Raw genomic sequence first — 15,587 nt, forward strand, 5'->3', positions numbered from 1 at the left:
GGGGGGGGGGAGAAATTCATATTTATAAAATCATCCCTCTTAAAATATGAGTGGCAGATTTTCACTTTCATTGCATCTTCTTTCTTATTGATGGATTCTTTTAAAACATTTTCTACGGCAAAAGAAATTTCCTTCTTTCCTCAAGGGCTTAAAGATACTTACAGCCTCCTCAGCTAGTCTCTTGTATGATTTCACCTTCGCCTGTAATTTATCTACCAAGTCCTGCAGCCTGAGAACATTCTTGCGATCTTCTTCAGTCTGAAAGTTTGAAAAAAATCATCTGCATTCATTCCAAAGACATTAGGCTACTCTGGGCACTAAAATAAAATCATTTGGCATGATAGCAGGTGGGCCTAGGGTAAACCTGATCAACTCTGCGATTTTCTTCATAAAATTAACTCTTGTTAAATGTTTCCAGTGTTCAGGCCCTGTATTAGAGAATTGCACACATCTTCTCTAATCCTTACCTCCCTATCCTGGAAAATAGATGCTGTTATCCCTATTTTACAGGTGAAGAAACTGAGGTTTAGAGTATTAAGTTCAACAAGCAGGAGAGGCCAAACTAGGACTAATACCCAGTTTATCTGTCTTTAAAATCTGTGTTCTTTACTCTCATGCTATTTTCTAAACTTTAGAAATCTGAAGGCCTCCCGAAGTTTTAGTATAGGTCTGTGATAAGCAACTGTCTTTATGCCTTATATGTACCAAGTGAATGCATATTTGTTTGTGAGTCGCATATAAATAAATAGTCATAAGGTTTTCAATTTCCTTCTGGGCAGGAAGACCGGATATTCTGGAAGGCTATTCCCTTTACCTGGTAGGTGAGTTCTTTTACTCGTCGCTCATGTTTCCGTAGACCTTTAACAGCCTCTGCATTACGTTTCTGTTCATTTTCAACCTCTCCTTCAAGCTCACGTACCTGTAGCCAAGAAAAATACTTACACAGTCAGTCTTGGGGGATGTTAATTAGCCCAAGACCTACTGAAGGCATGGGGTGGGTGTTCCCAGCTCCAGGACAGGATGGGAGTCTTGTGTAGGAAGAGAGAAGGGTAGAGAGCGTGCCCTTTTTCCCTTCCCAGATTTAGAGAGATTGAGACACCCACCCTGGCCTCCAGTTTCTGGATCTGCTTCTTCCCACCCTTCAGTGCCAGCTGCTCGGCCTCATCTAGACGGTGCTGCAGGTCCTTCACTGTCTGCTCCAGGTTCTTCTTCATCCGCTCCAGGTGGGCGCTGGTGTCCTGTTCCTTCTTTAGCTCCTCAGCCATCATGGCAGCCTATTTAGGAAATAAATTAATAAAGTAATGAAACTTGATGATAGCAGGTAGCATATGCATGTCAGTAAGACAAATGTTCATCTTACATCAGTGATGGCCTTCTTGGCTTTCTCTTCTGCATTGCGTGATTCTTGGATTACTTCCTCCACTTCACTTTGGAGTTGAGAAACGTCATTTTCTAATTTCTTCTTGGTGTTGATGAGGCTGGTATTCTGTTAAAAGTAGTCAGTGGAAATTTACAACATTTGTCATTTGCCCTCTTGGGATTTTACAGGTGTCTTACTTGTTGGTTCATGCAGGGGATCTGTTGGCAACATTTCACTAAACTTTAATTATTTGTTCAGTGGCAAATGTTAATTATTTGCAAGGTAGGAACTCCTTTCCCCCAACTTCCCCAGTGTTCATCTGATTTATGTATAAGGACTTCTGAGGTTTGAGAATGCCTTTATTGGCATACATTAGTTAATTGTTCTTTTAATTATATTTCAGTCAGACATCACTAGTTACTCTCTCTCTGGAAGGTTGGAAATAGAAAAGGATACATTCGTTTTGTGAGTGGCAGGCACTGAGAATTTCTTGCTTAGTAGAATCTATTCTCTCTGAATTTTCATGATTTGTTCCCTTGGAGAGCACTGAATTTTGTCTTCTGAAAACATATTCTTAAGATTTCAACTCAGTGTTTCTCAGAGAGAAGCAATATTGTCTCAATGGGTATTTGAAAATGTTTAGGGGCAGATATTTTTGGTTGTCAAAATGACTAGGGGGTGCTACTGCATTTAATGCCTGGGCAAGTCAGGAATGCTAAATGTGCTGTAAGGCATGGGGACAGTGAACACAGCAGTGCTAAATGCTTAAGTGCTACCGATGAGAAACACTGCATGGAACATTTTCAGATTTTGGAGGTAGCAGGTATCTTTATTCAATATTATTCTACCTCATGATTTCCAAAATAATCTAAATAGCCAAACCTTATTTTTAAATAAAAAAGTAATAGCTTTTTTGGGGAGGGGGCATAGAAACCCCAAGAAGGAAACAGGAATACACACCAAAAAACAAACAAACAAAAATCACCCATAATCTAATTACCCTTAGATAATGGCAATGAGTATTTTTGAGCATATCCCCCATCCTTGTTTACATACACGTATTTATACAAATGGAGTACTTTCATGTTATAATTCTAATGCATCGCCCTACCAGTACACCAGCATTTGTTTGATGTGAGGGTCTCACCTGGGCGTGGAGGAGCTGGTACACATATTTATACAAATTGAGTACTTTCATGTGATAATTCTAATGCATCCCCCTACCAGTACACCAGCATTTGTTTGATGTGAGGGTCTCACCTGGGTGTGCAGGAGCTGGACACGCTCACTGGCATCCAGGAGCTCCTGTTCGGCGATTTTCCTGCTCCTCTCTGTCTGCTCCAGAGTGGCCCGCAGCTCCTCGATCTCAGCCTGCAGCAGGTTGGCCCTGCGCTCTATGATTGCCAGCTGTTCCTTCAGGTCTTCTTGGCCCCGGAGAGCATCATCTAGGTGGAGCTGGGTTTCCTGTTAAGTGAAAAACAGAAAAAGGCTTTAGGTGTTCTGAAGGGGATTTGAAGATCCCAGGAGATGAACTGGGAGATTGTACTGGCGCCAGGAACAGAAGATGACCTCTGCCTGTCATTTGACTGCATCTGAGTATGGTTAGGTCATTTGCTTAGGGTGAGAGAGAATTATCAGGAGACACAGATTGTTGTTCTGTTTCTGCCATTAACTGGTTATTGTGTCATGTGTGAGTCACTAATGTCTGTCATTTGTGGAGCAGTTTCCATATGCTCTCTCCAGGACTTGGCATCTGTTATTTCATTTGATCTTCACAGTAACTCGGTGAGGTGGGGAGTTTCATTCTTACTTTGAAGAAGGAACAGAGGTTCTGAGAGGTTAAGTAACTTGCTTAAAATCAGGCAGCTAGTAAATGACAAAACTAAGACTCAACCTCAGGCCTGTCTGGTGCCCTAGTCTGTTCACTTGCTTTCATATCATATTGTAATGCCTAGGCATTTGTTTGATCTTCTACATAACATTTTCTTAAAAATAATACGTTCTATGTGTATTTAGTTCAGTTATCTTTGTGCTGTCAGCTGTAAAATTTGTTAAGAGAAAAAAAGGATGGTTTAGCAAGGTGTTTGGGAAATGGAAGACAGGTACTTTCCCTGCTTCATCTGGGAGGCAAATGTGGACCCATTTACCTTCAGGATTCCTTGGGTGTTCCTGTAGTTCCTTAAACTCTCTGCAGCTAAGCGATTGGCATGATTCAGCTGGATTTCCATTTCATTCAGATCTCCTTCCATTTTCTTCTTGACTCTCAGAGCATCATTTCTGCTTCTAATCTCTGCATCCAGCGTGCTCTGCATTGTCTCCACGACTCTAGTGTGATTTCTCTTCAGCTGGTCAATTTCCTCATCTTTTTCTGCAATTTTTCTATCAACTTCAGACTTGACTTGGTTTAACTCAAGCTGGATACGCAGAATCTTTCCTTCTTCATGTTCAAGAGATGCCTTAACAAAACGGTTGTCGATTAATAATGGAGAAGAGCCTGAGTATTTGGAGTATATTCCCTTGTGAGCCAAACTCTTGTCAGTATCAGTTTGTCTAATTTTACAAAGTATAATACAGTAGTTCTGGCAGTCTTCTAGGTAAATCATTATTTTGTTTATTCAGTGACAGATTATTTAGAGCAGCTCTGCAATGAAGGCGCTTTGTGCTATACAAATATTATTCATATTAGTACTAATAAAATTATATAATTAAATTCATGTATAGTAAATATAAACTCTCAATCTGTTTTAGAAATGAAAATGTTCTTGTGGAACATACTAACCCCGAGTCTAGAAATTATCAGTTTTAAAATATGCTAATTTTTTTCTGATTACATAATAAATGTGCATTGTATAATGTGAGGGCAATACATAAAAACAAAGGAAAAACTAACTGTTGGTCCCCCAGCAAGAGATAAACATTTTAATGTGGTGTAGTTTTTTCAAGTCCTTTTTCCTACTTCTATATATTTTTGCATAATCAAAATTATATTGTATATGCAAATTTGTGTCTTTAAAATACTGTCTACCATAAAATATCTTTCCAAAATAGTCATATTTAGTGGCTATGTAAAATTTCATCATATAGCTGTTCTGTAATTTGCTTACGTTTGTTCTTAGATTGGACATCTTTGTCTTAAAGCTTTACTCCAGTTGACTTTTTTTGGGTGATAAAATCTTAGAAATAGAATTGACGGGTCAGAGTATTTACATTTTTAAGGATTTTTGATAACTATTGCCAAGTTGCCCTTCATAAAGATCCTGTAAGTTTAAATTGTCGCTAGCCCCACTTTGTTTTTTTTTAACTGATGTTTGTCTTTGTTTTTCCATAACATAATACAAGGTAATATGTACCTCTGCTTCCTCTAAAGCAGCCTGAATTTCACATTTCTCTTGTTCTACTTGCTTCTTTATTTTTTCCAATTCGTGAATTTGCTTTCCTCCCTCTGCAATCTGCTCAGTGAGGTCAGAAATCTCCTCTGTGGTTGAACAGACAGGAGAGAAATGGTCAGAAAGATGGCAACATGGCAAGGTCCTCCCAGGGATATATGGGGTAGGGAGGACTGTGAGGACTGGGAAGACTGTGAGGACTCACGTTGCAAGTTCTTATTTTCTCTTCTTAGCGTTTCGAGTTGATCCAGGGATTCCTCGTAGGCATTCTTCACCTTGAACAGCTCGGTGCTAAGAGAACAGGCCTCCTTCTGGGAGGCCTCAAGTTCAGCCTGAGTTTCCTCATACTTCTGTTTCCATTCTGATAGGACCTGAAAAGCAATAAATCATGAGTTGATCCAAGGAGAAAGGAAGACCAAGTAAAACGCTCTTAAAGTTTAAGCAGTCTGGGCCACCTTGTCAAAGTTCCTTTGCTTCTTATCAAGAGCTGCACAGGCTGCATTAGACCTTTCCACATCAAGCATGAGGTCTTCAACTTCATTCTGAAGCCGCTGCTTTGTCTTTTCAAGGGAAGCACATTTGGCGTTCACAGCTTCTACATGTTCCTCCGCTTCTTGCAGGCGCTGGGCCAATTTCTTCCTGAAAAGTTAGCCAGGCACTCAGGAGAATGGCCAAGACCAGAAGCAAAAGAAGCAAAGTGATAACCTCCTTGGTCCCTTTTCACAGTCCTGTTTCTTTTCTTTTGTTTCTTTTTTAAGAGACGGAGTCTCGCTCTGTCGCCAGGCTGAAGTGCGGTGGCGCCATCTCGGCTCACTGCAACCTCCTGGGTTCAAGCGATTCTCCTGCTTCAGCTTCCCAAATAGCTGGGATTTCAGGCATGCACCACCATGCCCAGCTAATTTTTGTATTTTTTTTTTTAAATAGAGACAGGGTTTCACTATATATTGGCCAAGCTGGTCTTGAACTCCTGACCTTAGGTGATCCGCCCACCTTGGCCTCCCAAAGTGCTGGGATTACAGGTGTGAGCCACTGCGCCTGGCCACAGTCCTGTTTCTATACTGGCAAATAGCATATGATTTTCAAAATGGTGGCAGCCAGAACTGCTTTCTAGATTGGTAAACTGTTTGGAAAGGTCCAAAGTGGTGAAGAGTTGGAAACAAGTCCTTGGAATGTTATAGAATTCTTAGAGGCTGCTGTTGGTGCTGTCGTCGTATGTGCCTTACTACCTAAGTAACTCGGGATTTTTAAGACTTCTGATTGAGTGTAACTGTGGAAAATTATTAGCCAGGACAATCTTGTTGTTTGACTTATATATTCATTCTGACTCCAATATGGATTTGAGGTTAACTAGATGTTTTACTGGCCAGAAATATACTGAGCATATTCATTTGCTTTCTCAGACTTTCCATTCCATTTTATGTATTCTTTTCCCTAGAGAATAGCCAGTTTCTTCTAATCATTGTATTTGGACAGTCTCTCCAGGGAAAGAAATTCATAGATAAATCAGGACAATTCATGCAGTTTAAACAAAGGCAGGGTTTTTTTTTTTGTTTTTTTTCCCCCTCCTGAATTCTCTGCATTCTCAGTTCATTTTCAGTTGTGTGCCAAGTACACATCCTTATGGTAGAGAAAAACCTTTGACTTGATGCCCAAGGAGATCTACTTGAAGGTCTCCATTGCTCTATATGCAGACTAAGGCTTTATTTAGGCCAAACCCTAAACATTATATATGGTTTGGTGGCCTCCAATGTGAGTTTTAAGAGGTATGTCTTCTACTCAATGCTTAAGAAGGTGGGCTGTGGAATCAGAATGACAGGCTCCAAACCCAGCTGTATCATTTATTAAGCAGATACCTTTGGGTTAGTTGGTTAACATCTTATAGCCTCAACTTCCTCATCTGTAAAATGGGGATTAGAATAATGATACCAATATAATATTGTTATGAAGATAAATAAGCTGATATACACATATATATATAAAAAATACTTGACACAGTATGCACTCAATAAATGTTAGCTTTTGCTATTGTTATGTTATCATCATCATAAATATCACAGCTGCTTCTGGGAGTTCCTTTTCTAGAGTTCACAACACATACTTGGCCTCCTCCAGCTCCTCTGTGCGCTGAATGGCGTCTGTCTCGTATTTGGTCCTCCACTGAGCAACCTCACTGTTGGCCTTGGACAGCGCCCTCTGCAGTTCAGCTTTGCCTTCCTGCTCCTCCTCATACTGTTCCCGCAGCAGGTCACAGTCATGGCGGGAGGACTGCAGGGCGTGCGCCAGGGCGTTCTTGGCCTGCAGAAGTAGCAGTTCAGTGACATAAATTCATGTATTCAGTGATATTCAACGTACACATCCCAAGTAGAGCCTAACTGGGCAGGTTTAGATTTGGTTAGTCAAAAAAATCTTTGGCAAAACTCACTTTAGTTTCTTCCTCTAGTTGACGTTTCAGCTCTTCAATCTGCTGAGTAGACGCTTGCTTGCTCCTTGAAAGTTGAGAGACTAAAGCATCTTTCTCATCTAATTGTCGAGAATATTCACCTAGGAATAATAGAGGTAAGGGAATTTTTTACTGGCATAAAAATAAGTCTAAACCTTTTATATTTATATGTATGCATATATATATATGTATGTGTGTGTGTGTATATATATATACACACACAAGCTGTATATTCCTTACCTGAAATGCTTGGGACCAGAAGTGTTTCAGATTTCAGATTTTTGTTTGATTTTAAAATATTAGCATTACACTTACCAGTTCAGCATCCCTTATCCGAAAATCTAAAATCTGAAATGCTGCAGTGAGCATTTCATTTGGACATCATGCCAGCCCTCAGTTTTGACTTTTGGAGCATTTCAGATTTTTGATTTTCAGATTAGGGATACTCAACCTGTGTGTGTGTGTCTGTGTGTGATGTGTTTAATCTACACATCATCTGCTTCTAAGTATTTTTATAGAACTGGTTAGAACCGGAGATTTAAAAGCAACATTGCCATGAGAGTGTTGTAAGTAAACTTGTCTGCTCAGTCTTGCTTTCTTTCCTTTTTGATCTTCTCAGCAAACTCTGATCATTTGTTTATCTTTCTCTAAAGTGGGAATGTTGCTGTTTATTAGAACCCCTAGAATCCTTTTTATTTAGTCCATGGTTTTGGGACCCAGAGAAGATGTCTTTACCTGCTTCTGTCTGCAGACGCGCTCTCTGTGCTGTGAGGTCATTGATCAGCCGCTGCTGCTCCTCTTCCTTGGTCTTGAGCTCACTCACTTGGTCTTCTAGAGCGCGGCACATCTTTTCCAGGTTCCCCTACAGGATATGTAGCAATGAAAGATGAGACATTGAATGCAATAAAAAAAAGTTAAAACTTGATTCTTAAAATACTTGTAGAGTAAATAAATTCATGTCTAAGTGTGAGTAGAAAGTTAGGACGTCAACTCTGTGAAACGTGCAATAATTTAGGCATGGTGAGTGCATAATGTGCCTAAACTAGTTATTTTGGGAGACCATTTATTCCAATGATATTGACACTTGCTTAAAGTGGATTTTGAAATCATCTTAATAGATCATAACCAGCATTAAAAAAATACCATAGAATGGGATATATTAGGTTAGAAAATATTTAAGTAGTCCTGAAAAATGCCTGCAAACAATGTTTAGTGATAGAGAACAGTGGGTGTTCTTATAGATGATTACCTTCATTTAGAGACAGTATTGGGTACCTTGGCTTTGGAAATGGCCTCTGCGTTACTGCTAAGGTCATCAATCTCCATCTTCAGCTCACTCTTCTCCTTCTCCAGCTTCTGTTTGACCCGCTGCAGGTTGTCAATCTGCTCCCCAAGCTCGGCCACACTGTCTGCGTGCTTTTTCCGAAGAGCAGCCGCCATAGCTTCATGCTGCAGAGTGGCCTCCTCCAGGTCCCTGCGCAGTTTCTGAAACTCAGCCTCCCGCTTCTTGTTCAATTCCACCTGAGCAGAAGTGGCCCCACCGGCTTCTTCCAGCCTCTCGCTGATCTCCTCCAGTTCCCGGGAGAGGTCAGAGCGCTGCTTCTCTGCCTTGGCCCGGGAGGCCCGCTCTGCCTCGATTTCTTCCTCCAGCTCCTCAATGCGGGCCTGGGAATGAAAGAAGCACATAAACATAAACTCATCTCAACTTCAGTGTTTTTTTGGTGTGCAGAAAAACTGGAGGTGAGATGACTCACCTGCAACTCTTTGATTTTCTTCTGTAGTTGAATTTCTACAGCTTGCTCGTCTTCAATTTTGCTTATCAAATTGCTAATTTCAAATTCTTTCCTTTAGACAGAAGAACAAGACGTATTAATACTCATATGAATTGAAAGATGATATCACATAGAAGTTTTTTTTCTAAAAACCTCCTACTTTTTAAGCTTTTCATCAAGTTGCTGTTTGTCGTTTTCTATATCCATTGTGGATTCTTGGGCCAATTTGAGGTCACCCTCCAGTTTCCTCTTTGCTCTTTCTAGATCCATTCGAAGCTTCTTTTCTTGTTCCAGAGACCCTTCAAGCTAATAAGAAAGTAAATATGGTAAAAATTGAAAGTATATTAAAAAAAAATCTTTCAAAAGGATATTTAAAATGTGCTTACATCATCCACTTGCTGTTCTAGCTTGGTTTTAGCTTTGGCCAGGGTGTTCACTTTGTCCTCCTCTGCCTGCAGGTCATCCAGGGTCTGCTGGTGGGCCTCTTGGAGAGCCTTCTTCTCCTTGGACAGTTTTGCAATGGTTTCATCCAGGCCCGCCATCTCTTCTGTAAGATTTTTCACCTACAAAGGTTAAGAAAGAGATTATTTCTCCTATAAAGCAATTTAGTTGGTGGCAGAACTTCTATACAGTATTGTAGAATATGATTGATACCTTGTTCTCTGTGGCATGTTTCTCCTTCTCAACCTTGGCCAGTGTCAGCTCAAGGTCATCAATGTCTTTCTTGAGTTCTGAACATTCATCCTCCAGTTTCCTCTTCTTGGCTGTCAGCTCAGCATTGATCTCTTCCTCCTCCTCAGCTCTTTCAGTCACCTCTTTGATTTTGGCCTCAAGTTGGATTTTGTTTTTAATCAGTTGCTCACACCTTTCCTCTGCATCCGCCAAGCTATCTGCTTCCTGTGGAGAGATTCATTCAGATACTTAGAGTGTTACTTATTTTGAAACTTGGTTTTTTTTTTTTGCACAAAAATAATAGTGTTTTATTGAAGTCTGTTGAATTTTTCAGTATGAATATAAATTTAATTGAATCGAACATTATTACATGGTCTGGAGAAATGCAGCTTATTAGAAGTGAGATTATAGTTTTAGAAGCAAACTAGTTTGCAAAGTTATTGGATTGGAGCTATTGTCTATTTAAAAAATAATTTGTAGAAGAGTGGAAAGACCTCTAAATCAGGCAAAAGGAAGCCTGGGTTCTTGTCCCAATGTTGCTTCCATATGTATGACTTTGGGCAAATTGCTTTATTCCTTTTATTCTCATGTATATATGGTTCGAATAAATGATTGCCAAGAGCTTTTCAAATGTAATATTTAAAGATTTTGATTTAGTTAAATTGGTTAGTTTTGGTTTTGATCATTCCCTGTCCCCCTCAAACCACTAATTGCTAGGCTGTATTGAAAAAAGAAAAAGAAGAAAAACAACTTAAATACATTTCCATGTAGTATTTTTTAATATACTAAAACCTTCCTGATAGTTCATATGGTGCTATAATTGTTGAAAATTTACATTTCCATGTAAAGAATTACCCATTAGTCTTAAGATAAATTTTATTTTTTGGAACTTTTACCCTAACTTTTATTTTGAAAACTGTTAAACTTACAGAATAGCCGTATGAATAATACAATAAACTGCCATATACCATTTACCTAAATCCTCGCATTTTTAGCATTTTACTGTTTTTTTCTCTCTCTAAACACACACATAGACACATATATGCACATGCGCACACACACATACACACTCTTCTAAATCATTTGAAAGTAAATGGCAGATATGATATTTTAGCATGTCGCTCCTAAGGACATGAACATTCTCCTATGTAACTACGATGCTGTTATTACAAATGAAAATATTATCACTGATATAGTAGTATTATCTAATGTATAGTCTATATTCAGCTTTCACCAGTGTAACAGAAATGTTCTTTAAGTTTTGTGGTTTCGTTGTTTTATTTTTATACACAACATGGGCAATAGGCCTAAACTGCAACATAATTTTCAGAGAATTGTACCATTGACTAGGCTAGAGGTTCTTCTTCCCAGGACAGTTCTAGTTCAGGAAAGATCGATGAACTGTTCTTAGCCCTTTCTGCTTTTGTGTTTTTGTTTGGTTTTATTTTCCTATTCCCTTCTAAATCTGGTTAATATGGAAAGTCTATGTTGAGCCCCTGAAATTTTGCAAATTTTCAAACCCATATGTCAAGTTAGGAAAAAAAAAATAGAATGAACAGTGATATGTTATGAACCTAGATTCACCAGTTGCTAAGTTACGCCACATTTGCTTTGTCCATCTCATTTGTGGCCCTCTCCCCTCCTCCTATAATTATCAAAATGAATTTTAGAATGTATGAGAAAGTGTAATTCTCAGAAACTATATAGCTCAATAAAGTTTTTATAAGTGACTAATGACAGTATTCAAATAAAGATCAGTCCAGTCCCTAATTTATTAGGTTACCTTGGCCTGGGGAATATTTTTTAATTTCCCAGTGTTCGTTTTGTTCTTGAGTTTTAAAAAACATTTAAATGGAATATAATGGGGACTTATTGGCTAAATCTTGGGGGTTGGGGAAAGGAGATACAGAGAGAAATAAGTTTGAATTTAAATACATCTCATAGACTTGTGTTTAAAATAGGGCTGTACTTTTAATGCTGGGCTAAAGTAGCCCAGGTAAAGGGGTAAAATATTTGTCTGAGACTTGTGGGGGTTGGCTTTAAGCTACTTCCTTCATGGCTGTTAAATGTTGTGATACTATTTAAACAAATTCTTCAATCTTTCCTTTTCCCATTGTAACTTGGAAATAATTGTGGCTTTTCTTCCTCATAGAATATTGAAAGATAAATAAGGTATTAAAAACAGCAACTTGAGATTTTCAAGTAGAGATCATTTGTAAATCCAGTGTATGTGTGTTTCAGAAAAGCTTCAGTAACATGGTGCATTCAGTATATGGAGTACTCACAGATTGAACCTGGAGTTGCAGGTCATTTTTCTCTTTTAAGAGAGTGACCATTTTTTCCTCTAACTCCTTCCTTTTTGCCTCTGACTTGGCAAGTTCATCTTTTGTTTTCTGGAATTCTTCCTTCATGGTGGCCATCTCTTTCTCTGTCTCCGCACTCTTGAGGAGGGGCTTAATCTTGAAGAACAGTTTCATCCAGGGCCAGTGCTTGACGTTCATGAAGGCACGGACATTATACTGGATGCAGAAAAGTGCTTCTCTGCGATGACGTGAAAATATCAGTGTAGACTGATCCATTAGAGGAAATGTTATTGTTACTTATCACACACAGATTTCCCTTTTAATGAATGCCCCCCACAAATAAATATGTCACATTCTCTACATATTATATTCTGGCTTTACATACACACACACACACACACACACGTGTACACACATTCTCACGCTCACACTCATGGTCAGTAGCCCTCAGTATAACCACTTTGCTAATTGAGTGCTGTTCATATTGAGCAGATCTTCTGTGTTCTCAGTCCCTATGAAAGTAGCAAAGAAAGTGCCTTTAGGGGTGAATATTTTGAATGTAAGATCAGCACATGCCATTTGACACACGACAGTATTAGTGATTTGAGGTGGGCGTGACGATTGCATGTTGATTGTGCTGCCTGTCTGTGGACATACGGATGAGAACTGTGAAGTGGCATAGGTTGCTTTCTGAATTGCCCACCTAAACTGAGCATATGGTTTGTCATCTCTTCCTTGAAGCTGCTCCTCTTATTTTGAACAACACTGAATTATTCACTCTATAAACTTTTTTTGCTAGCTTCTTCAGATAATACACTGGCTTATCTCAAATTCTTTCAAGTGCCTCAGTCTTAACTGATTAATTGGATTGTTAATATTTGCGAGGCATTCAGCCTCTGTTGAGCTCTAAAATTTATTTTATTGAAATAAAGTGAAAAATAGTAATAAAAGGTACCCCTACTGCAAACTATAGCCATCGACTGGCTAGGTTTGACTACCTTGTAGCAATGTGTCTGTTTCTTCAAGCTTGTTAAAATGGAAATTCCATCTCTATAGGTCCAATTTTTTTTTTTCGGGGGGGCGGATGGAGTCTTGCTCTATTGCCCAGGCTGGAGTGCAGTGGTGCGATCTCGGCTCACTGCAAGCTCTGCCTCCCGGATTCATGCCATTCTCCTGCCTCAGCCTAGCTGGCAGTCCTCAGAGTAGCTGGGACTACAGGCGCCCGCCACTTTGCCCAGCTAATTTTTTGTATATTTAGTAGAGACGGGGTTTCACCGTGTTAGCCAGGATGGTCTCGATCTCCTGACCTTGTGATCCACCCGTCTCGGCCTCCCAAAGTGCTGGGATTACAGGCGTGAGCCACCGCACCCGGCCTATAGGTCCAATTTTTAAGACTTGTAACTCTGTGAAAACAGATACCTTGACACAGACCATAATGTTCACACATGGGAAAGACTCAGGAACACTTCCAGTGCAGGCCCGAATTAGTACAGATGAGAAAAATGAATGCACAGTGTGTGTGTAAGTAGAGGGAATGCAGTAGTGTTGGGTAGACAAACTGGGTGAGGTTAGTTACAGAAAAGGGAAATTAAAGTTTTAAATTGGTAAACAGATAAATTAGGTTGAGGGGAGAGATGAGATAAGGAGATAAGCAAATGAGAGAATAGTAGATAAGCAAATTGTTTAGCCTGGCTGGAAAAGGCTATGTGGTTGGAAATGATAGATGAGGTGGGGAATAGAGAGGGCCTTGGCAGGCAAGCAAGCAACTGGCTTGATGAAAATACTGTTTACTGCAAACTACTCTTGTGGCTGGATGTGAGATGGCTGGAGGTAGGAGAGAAGTTTTGAAGGGAATCCAATTGTGAGAGCTGAAGCAAAGGCTGCTGTGTTGTAGCAGTGAGTTCTGAATTGGGTGAGAGGAACTATTAGCCACAAAACGAAATAATTAATGAATGAAGAAGACTGATTGATAGTCCTTAAGGGACCTTATAACTCTGATATTCTGCATGGTTGTTACCTCCTTTGCAACATCTTCTGATATTCTACCCTCATTAGGAATCCCCTACAGACAGCTTGTGTTCTTGTTATAATCTGGGCCAATTTTTCATCTCTCATTTCTTCCAGAAGACCCAGGAGGCCAGCTTTGAAGAAAACCTGGAGAAAGAGACAGTCACAAATCATCCCCATACTGCAGGAGACACAGAAATGGCAGAAGGTACTTGGATCGGGTGTAAATAAATAACAATATACCTTGGTATGTCCAAATTTATATTGAGTATGATCAATGTCAATAGAAGCAAGAAGTTTCTCAGAAGCCTTCTTGCTGTCAATGAACTGTCCCTCTGGAATAGCACTTGCATTTAAAACCTTGTATCTGCTCAGTTAAACAAAGAAGGAATGGTTAGGAAAATGTGACCATATGCCAACAAAAATGACACCAAAAAGAAATATCAACAAAAATCTGAGAGTAGAAATAAAAGTAGAAAATCCAACTGTCCTTTGAGGACAGATAGTAAAACAATATGATTTTCTGTTGCATGCCGGCTTCCTGTTATCCTTCTAACCTGTTGTGTTATCCTACTACCACAAGACTATATTATTCGACCTCTTAATTTTTTAATATATACTGAGGATATATGAAACAAAATGCACAGAGGACACAATTAAGATGGTAAAATATTCACAGTATTAATGAAATACAACAAAGAAGACTGACCTTTGTTTAAAATCACCGTATAAGATTCTGCTTGGGAATCCTTTTCTACAGATGCGGATGCCTTCCAGCACACCATTACACCTCAGCTGGTGCAACACAAGTTCATGTTCCATTGCCCCTAAAAATATAGAACAGTACTTATTCCTGGGCATTTGATTTTCAACCCTGTGCCTGTTTGGTTATTTCACTCTCTGTGTCTTACCAGGAGTTTTGGTTTCATTGGGAATGATACACCGTACGAAGTGAGGGTGTGTGCTCCTCAGATTCGTCATCAATTTATTTAGATTTTCCTAGAAAACCAGACAGAAAGGACTTGATGAAAAAGTTCTATTTCAGGTCGTTTTTTTGTAATTGTGTGGAATGAACCTTGACAGTCCTTTACTAGGCATGCATCTGTGAGGCTTCAGTTGCTCTGTATTTTGAGGGTCTCAAGAGTTCTAGCCTGCCAAATAACAAGAAGGCCAAAGTGCTTGGAAGGAATGCACATCTCCAGGGTATTCCTTTGTAACACCAGGGATCTGTCTCATAAACAAATTGCAATTCAGTAACCTTGTGATTCACAAGGAAAGGTTCTCAGCGGAGAATCACGAGACAAAAAGTGATGGCCTTGCTATGCTACTAATGAGCTACCTGACTCTATAAAATCCCTTTTGTTTCTCTGGACATTATCTGAGAATAGGTGAGATTGTTTGTGGGGTCTCTTTCGTCTCTCTCAGTGCTAATAATTTTCACAGTAGCAGTTTACAGTGGTAACCTAAGTTAGCAATTGTCCTAACTTTTGCCTTTCCTTCCTTGAGTGTATTATTCCCTGGGACCTCTTAACCTCTGGTTTTGTTTTGGTTTTTGCAGAGTCTAAAACTGTGAAACTGGCTGGGCATGGTGGCTCACGCCTGTAATCCCAGCACTTTGGGAGGCCGAGGTGGGTGGATCACGAGGTC

General features: G+C 39.6%; 1 protein-coding gene across 1 annotated transcript in view; it reads right to left on the minus strand.

Moving 5' to 3' along the window:
- MYH8 (myosin, heavy chain 8, skeletal muscle, perinatal) overlaps positions 1-15,587 on the minus strand; it is a 31,257-nt gene that overhangs the window by 1,428 nt on the left and 14,242 nt on the right. Inside the window, exons 17-38 of the mRNA XM_011973185.1 lie at positions 14,852-14,939; positions 14,650-14,767; positions 14,184-14,307; positions 13,951-14,087; positions 11,916-12,171; positions 9,613-9,855; positions 9,345-9,521; positions 9,119-9,264; positions 8,941-9,031; positions 8,462-8,851; positions 7,922-8,048; positions 7,169-7,287; positions 6,845-7,041; positions 5,202-5,385; positions 4,952-5,117; positions 4,711-4,835; positions 3,508-3,816; positions 2,621-2,824; positions 1,361-1,486; positions 1,104-1,274; positions 815-919; positions 163-258 (exon numbers count right to left, since the gene is read on the minus strand). Coding sequence (XP_011828575.1) covers positions 163-258; positions 815-919; positions 1,104-1,274; positions 1,361-1,486; positions 2,621-2,824; positions 3,508-3,816; positions 4,711-4,835; positions 4,952-5,117; positions 5,202-5,385; positions 6,845-7,041; positions 7,169-7,287; positions 7,922-8,048; positions 8,462-8,851; positions 8,941-9,031; positions 9,119-9,264; positions 9,345-9,521; positions 9,613-9,855; positions 11,916-12,171; positions 13,951-14,087; positions 14,184-14,307; positions 14,650-14,767; positions 14,852-14,939 — 3,699 coding nt within the window. The remainder of the gene's footprint in view (positions 1-162; positions 259-814; positions 920-1,103; positions 1,275-1,360; positions 1,487-2,620; positions 2,825-3,507; positions 3,817-4,710; positions 4,836-4,951; positions 5,118-5,201; positions 5,386-6,844; positions 7,042-7,168; positions 7,288-7,921; positions 8,049-8,461; positions 8,852-8,940; positions 9,032-9,118; positions 9,265-9,344; positions 9,522-9,612; positions 9,856-11,915; positions 12,172-13,950; positions 14,088-14,183; positions 14,308-14,649; positions 14,768-14,851; positions 14,940-15,587) is intronic.

This window comes from Mandrillus leucophaeus, unplaced genomic scaffold (assembly GCF_000951045.1).
Source record: "Mandrillus leucophaeus isolate KB7577 unplaced genomic scaffold, Mleu.le_1.0 Scaffold135, whole genome shotgun sequence".
Classification (NCBI taxonomy): domain Eukaryota; kingdom Metazoa; phylum Chordata; class Mammalia; order Primates; family Cercopithecidae; genus Mandrillus; species Mandrillus leucophaeus.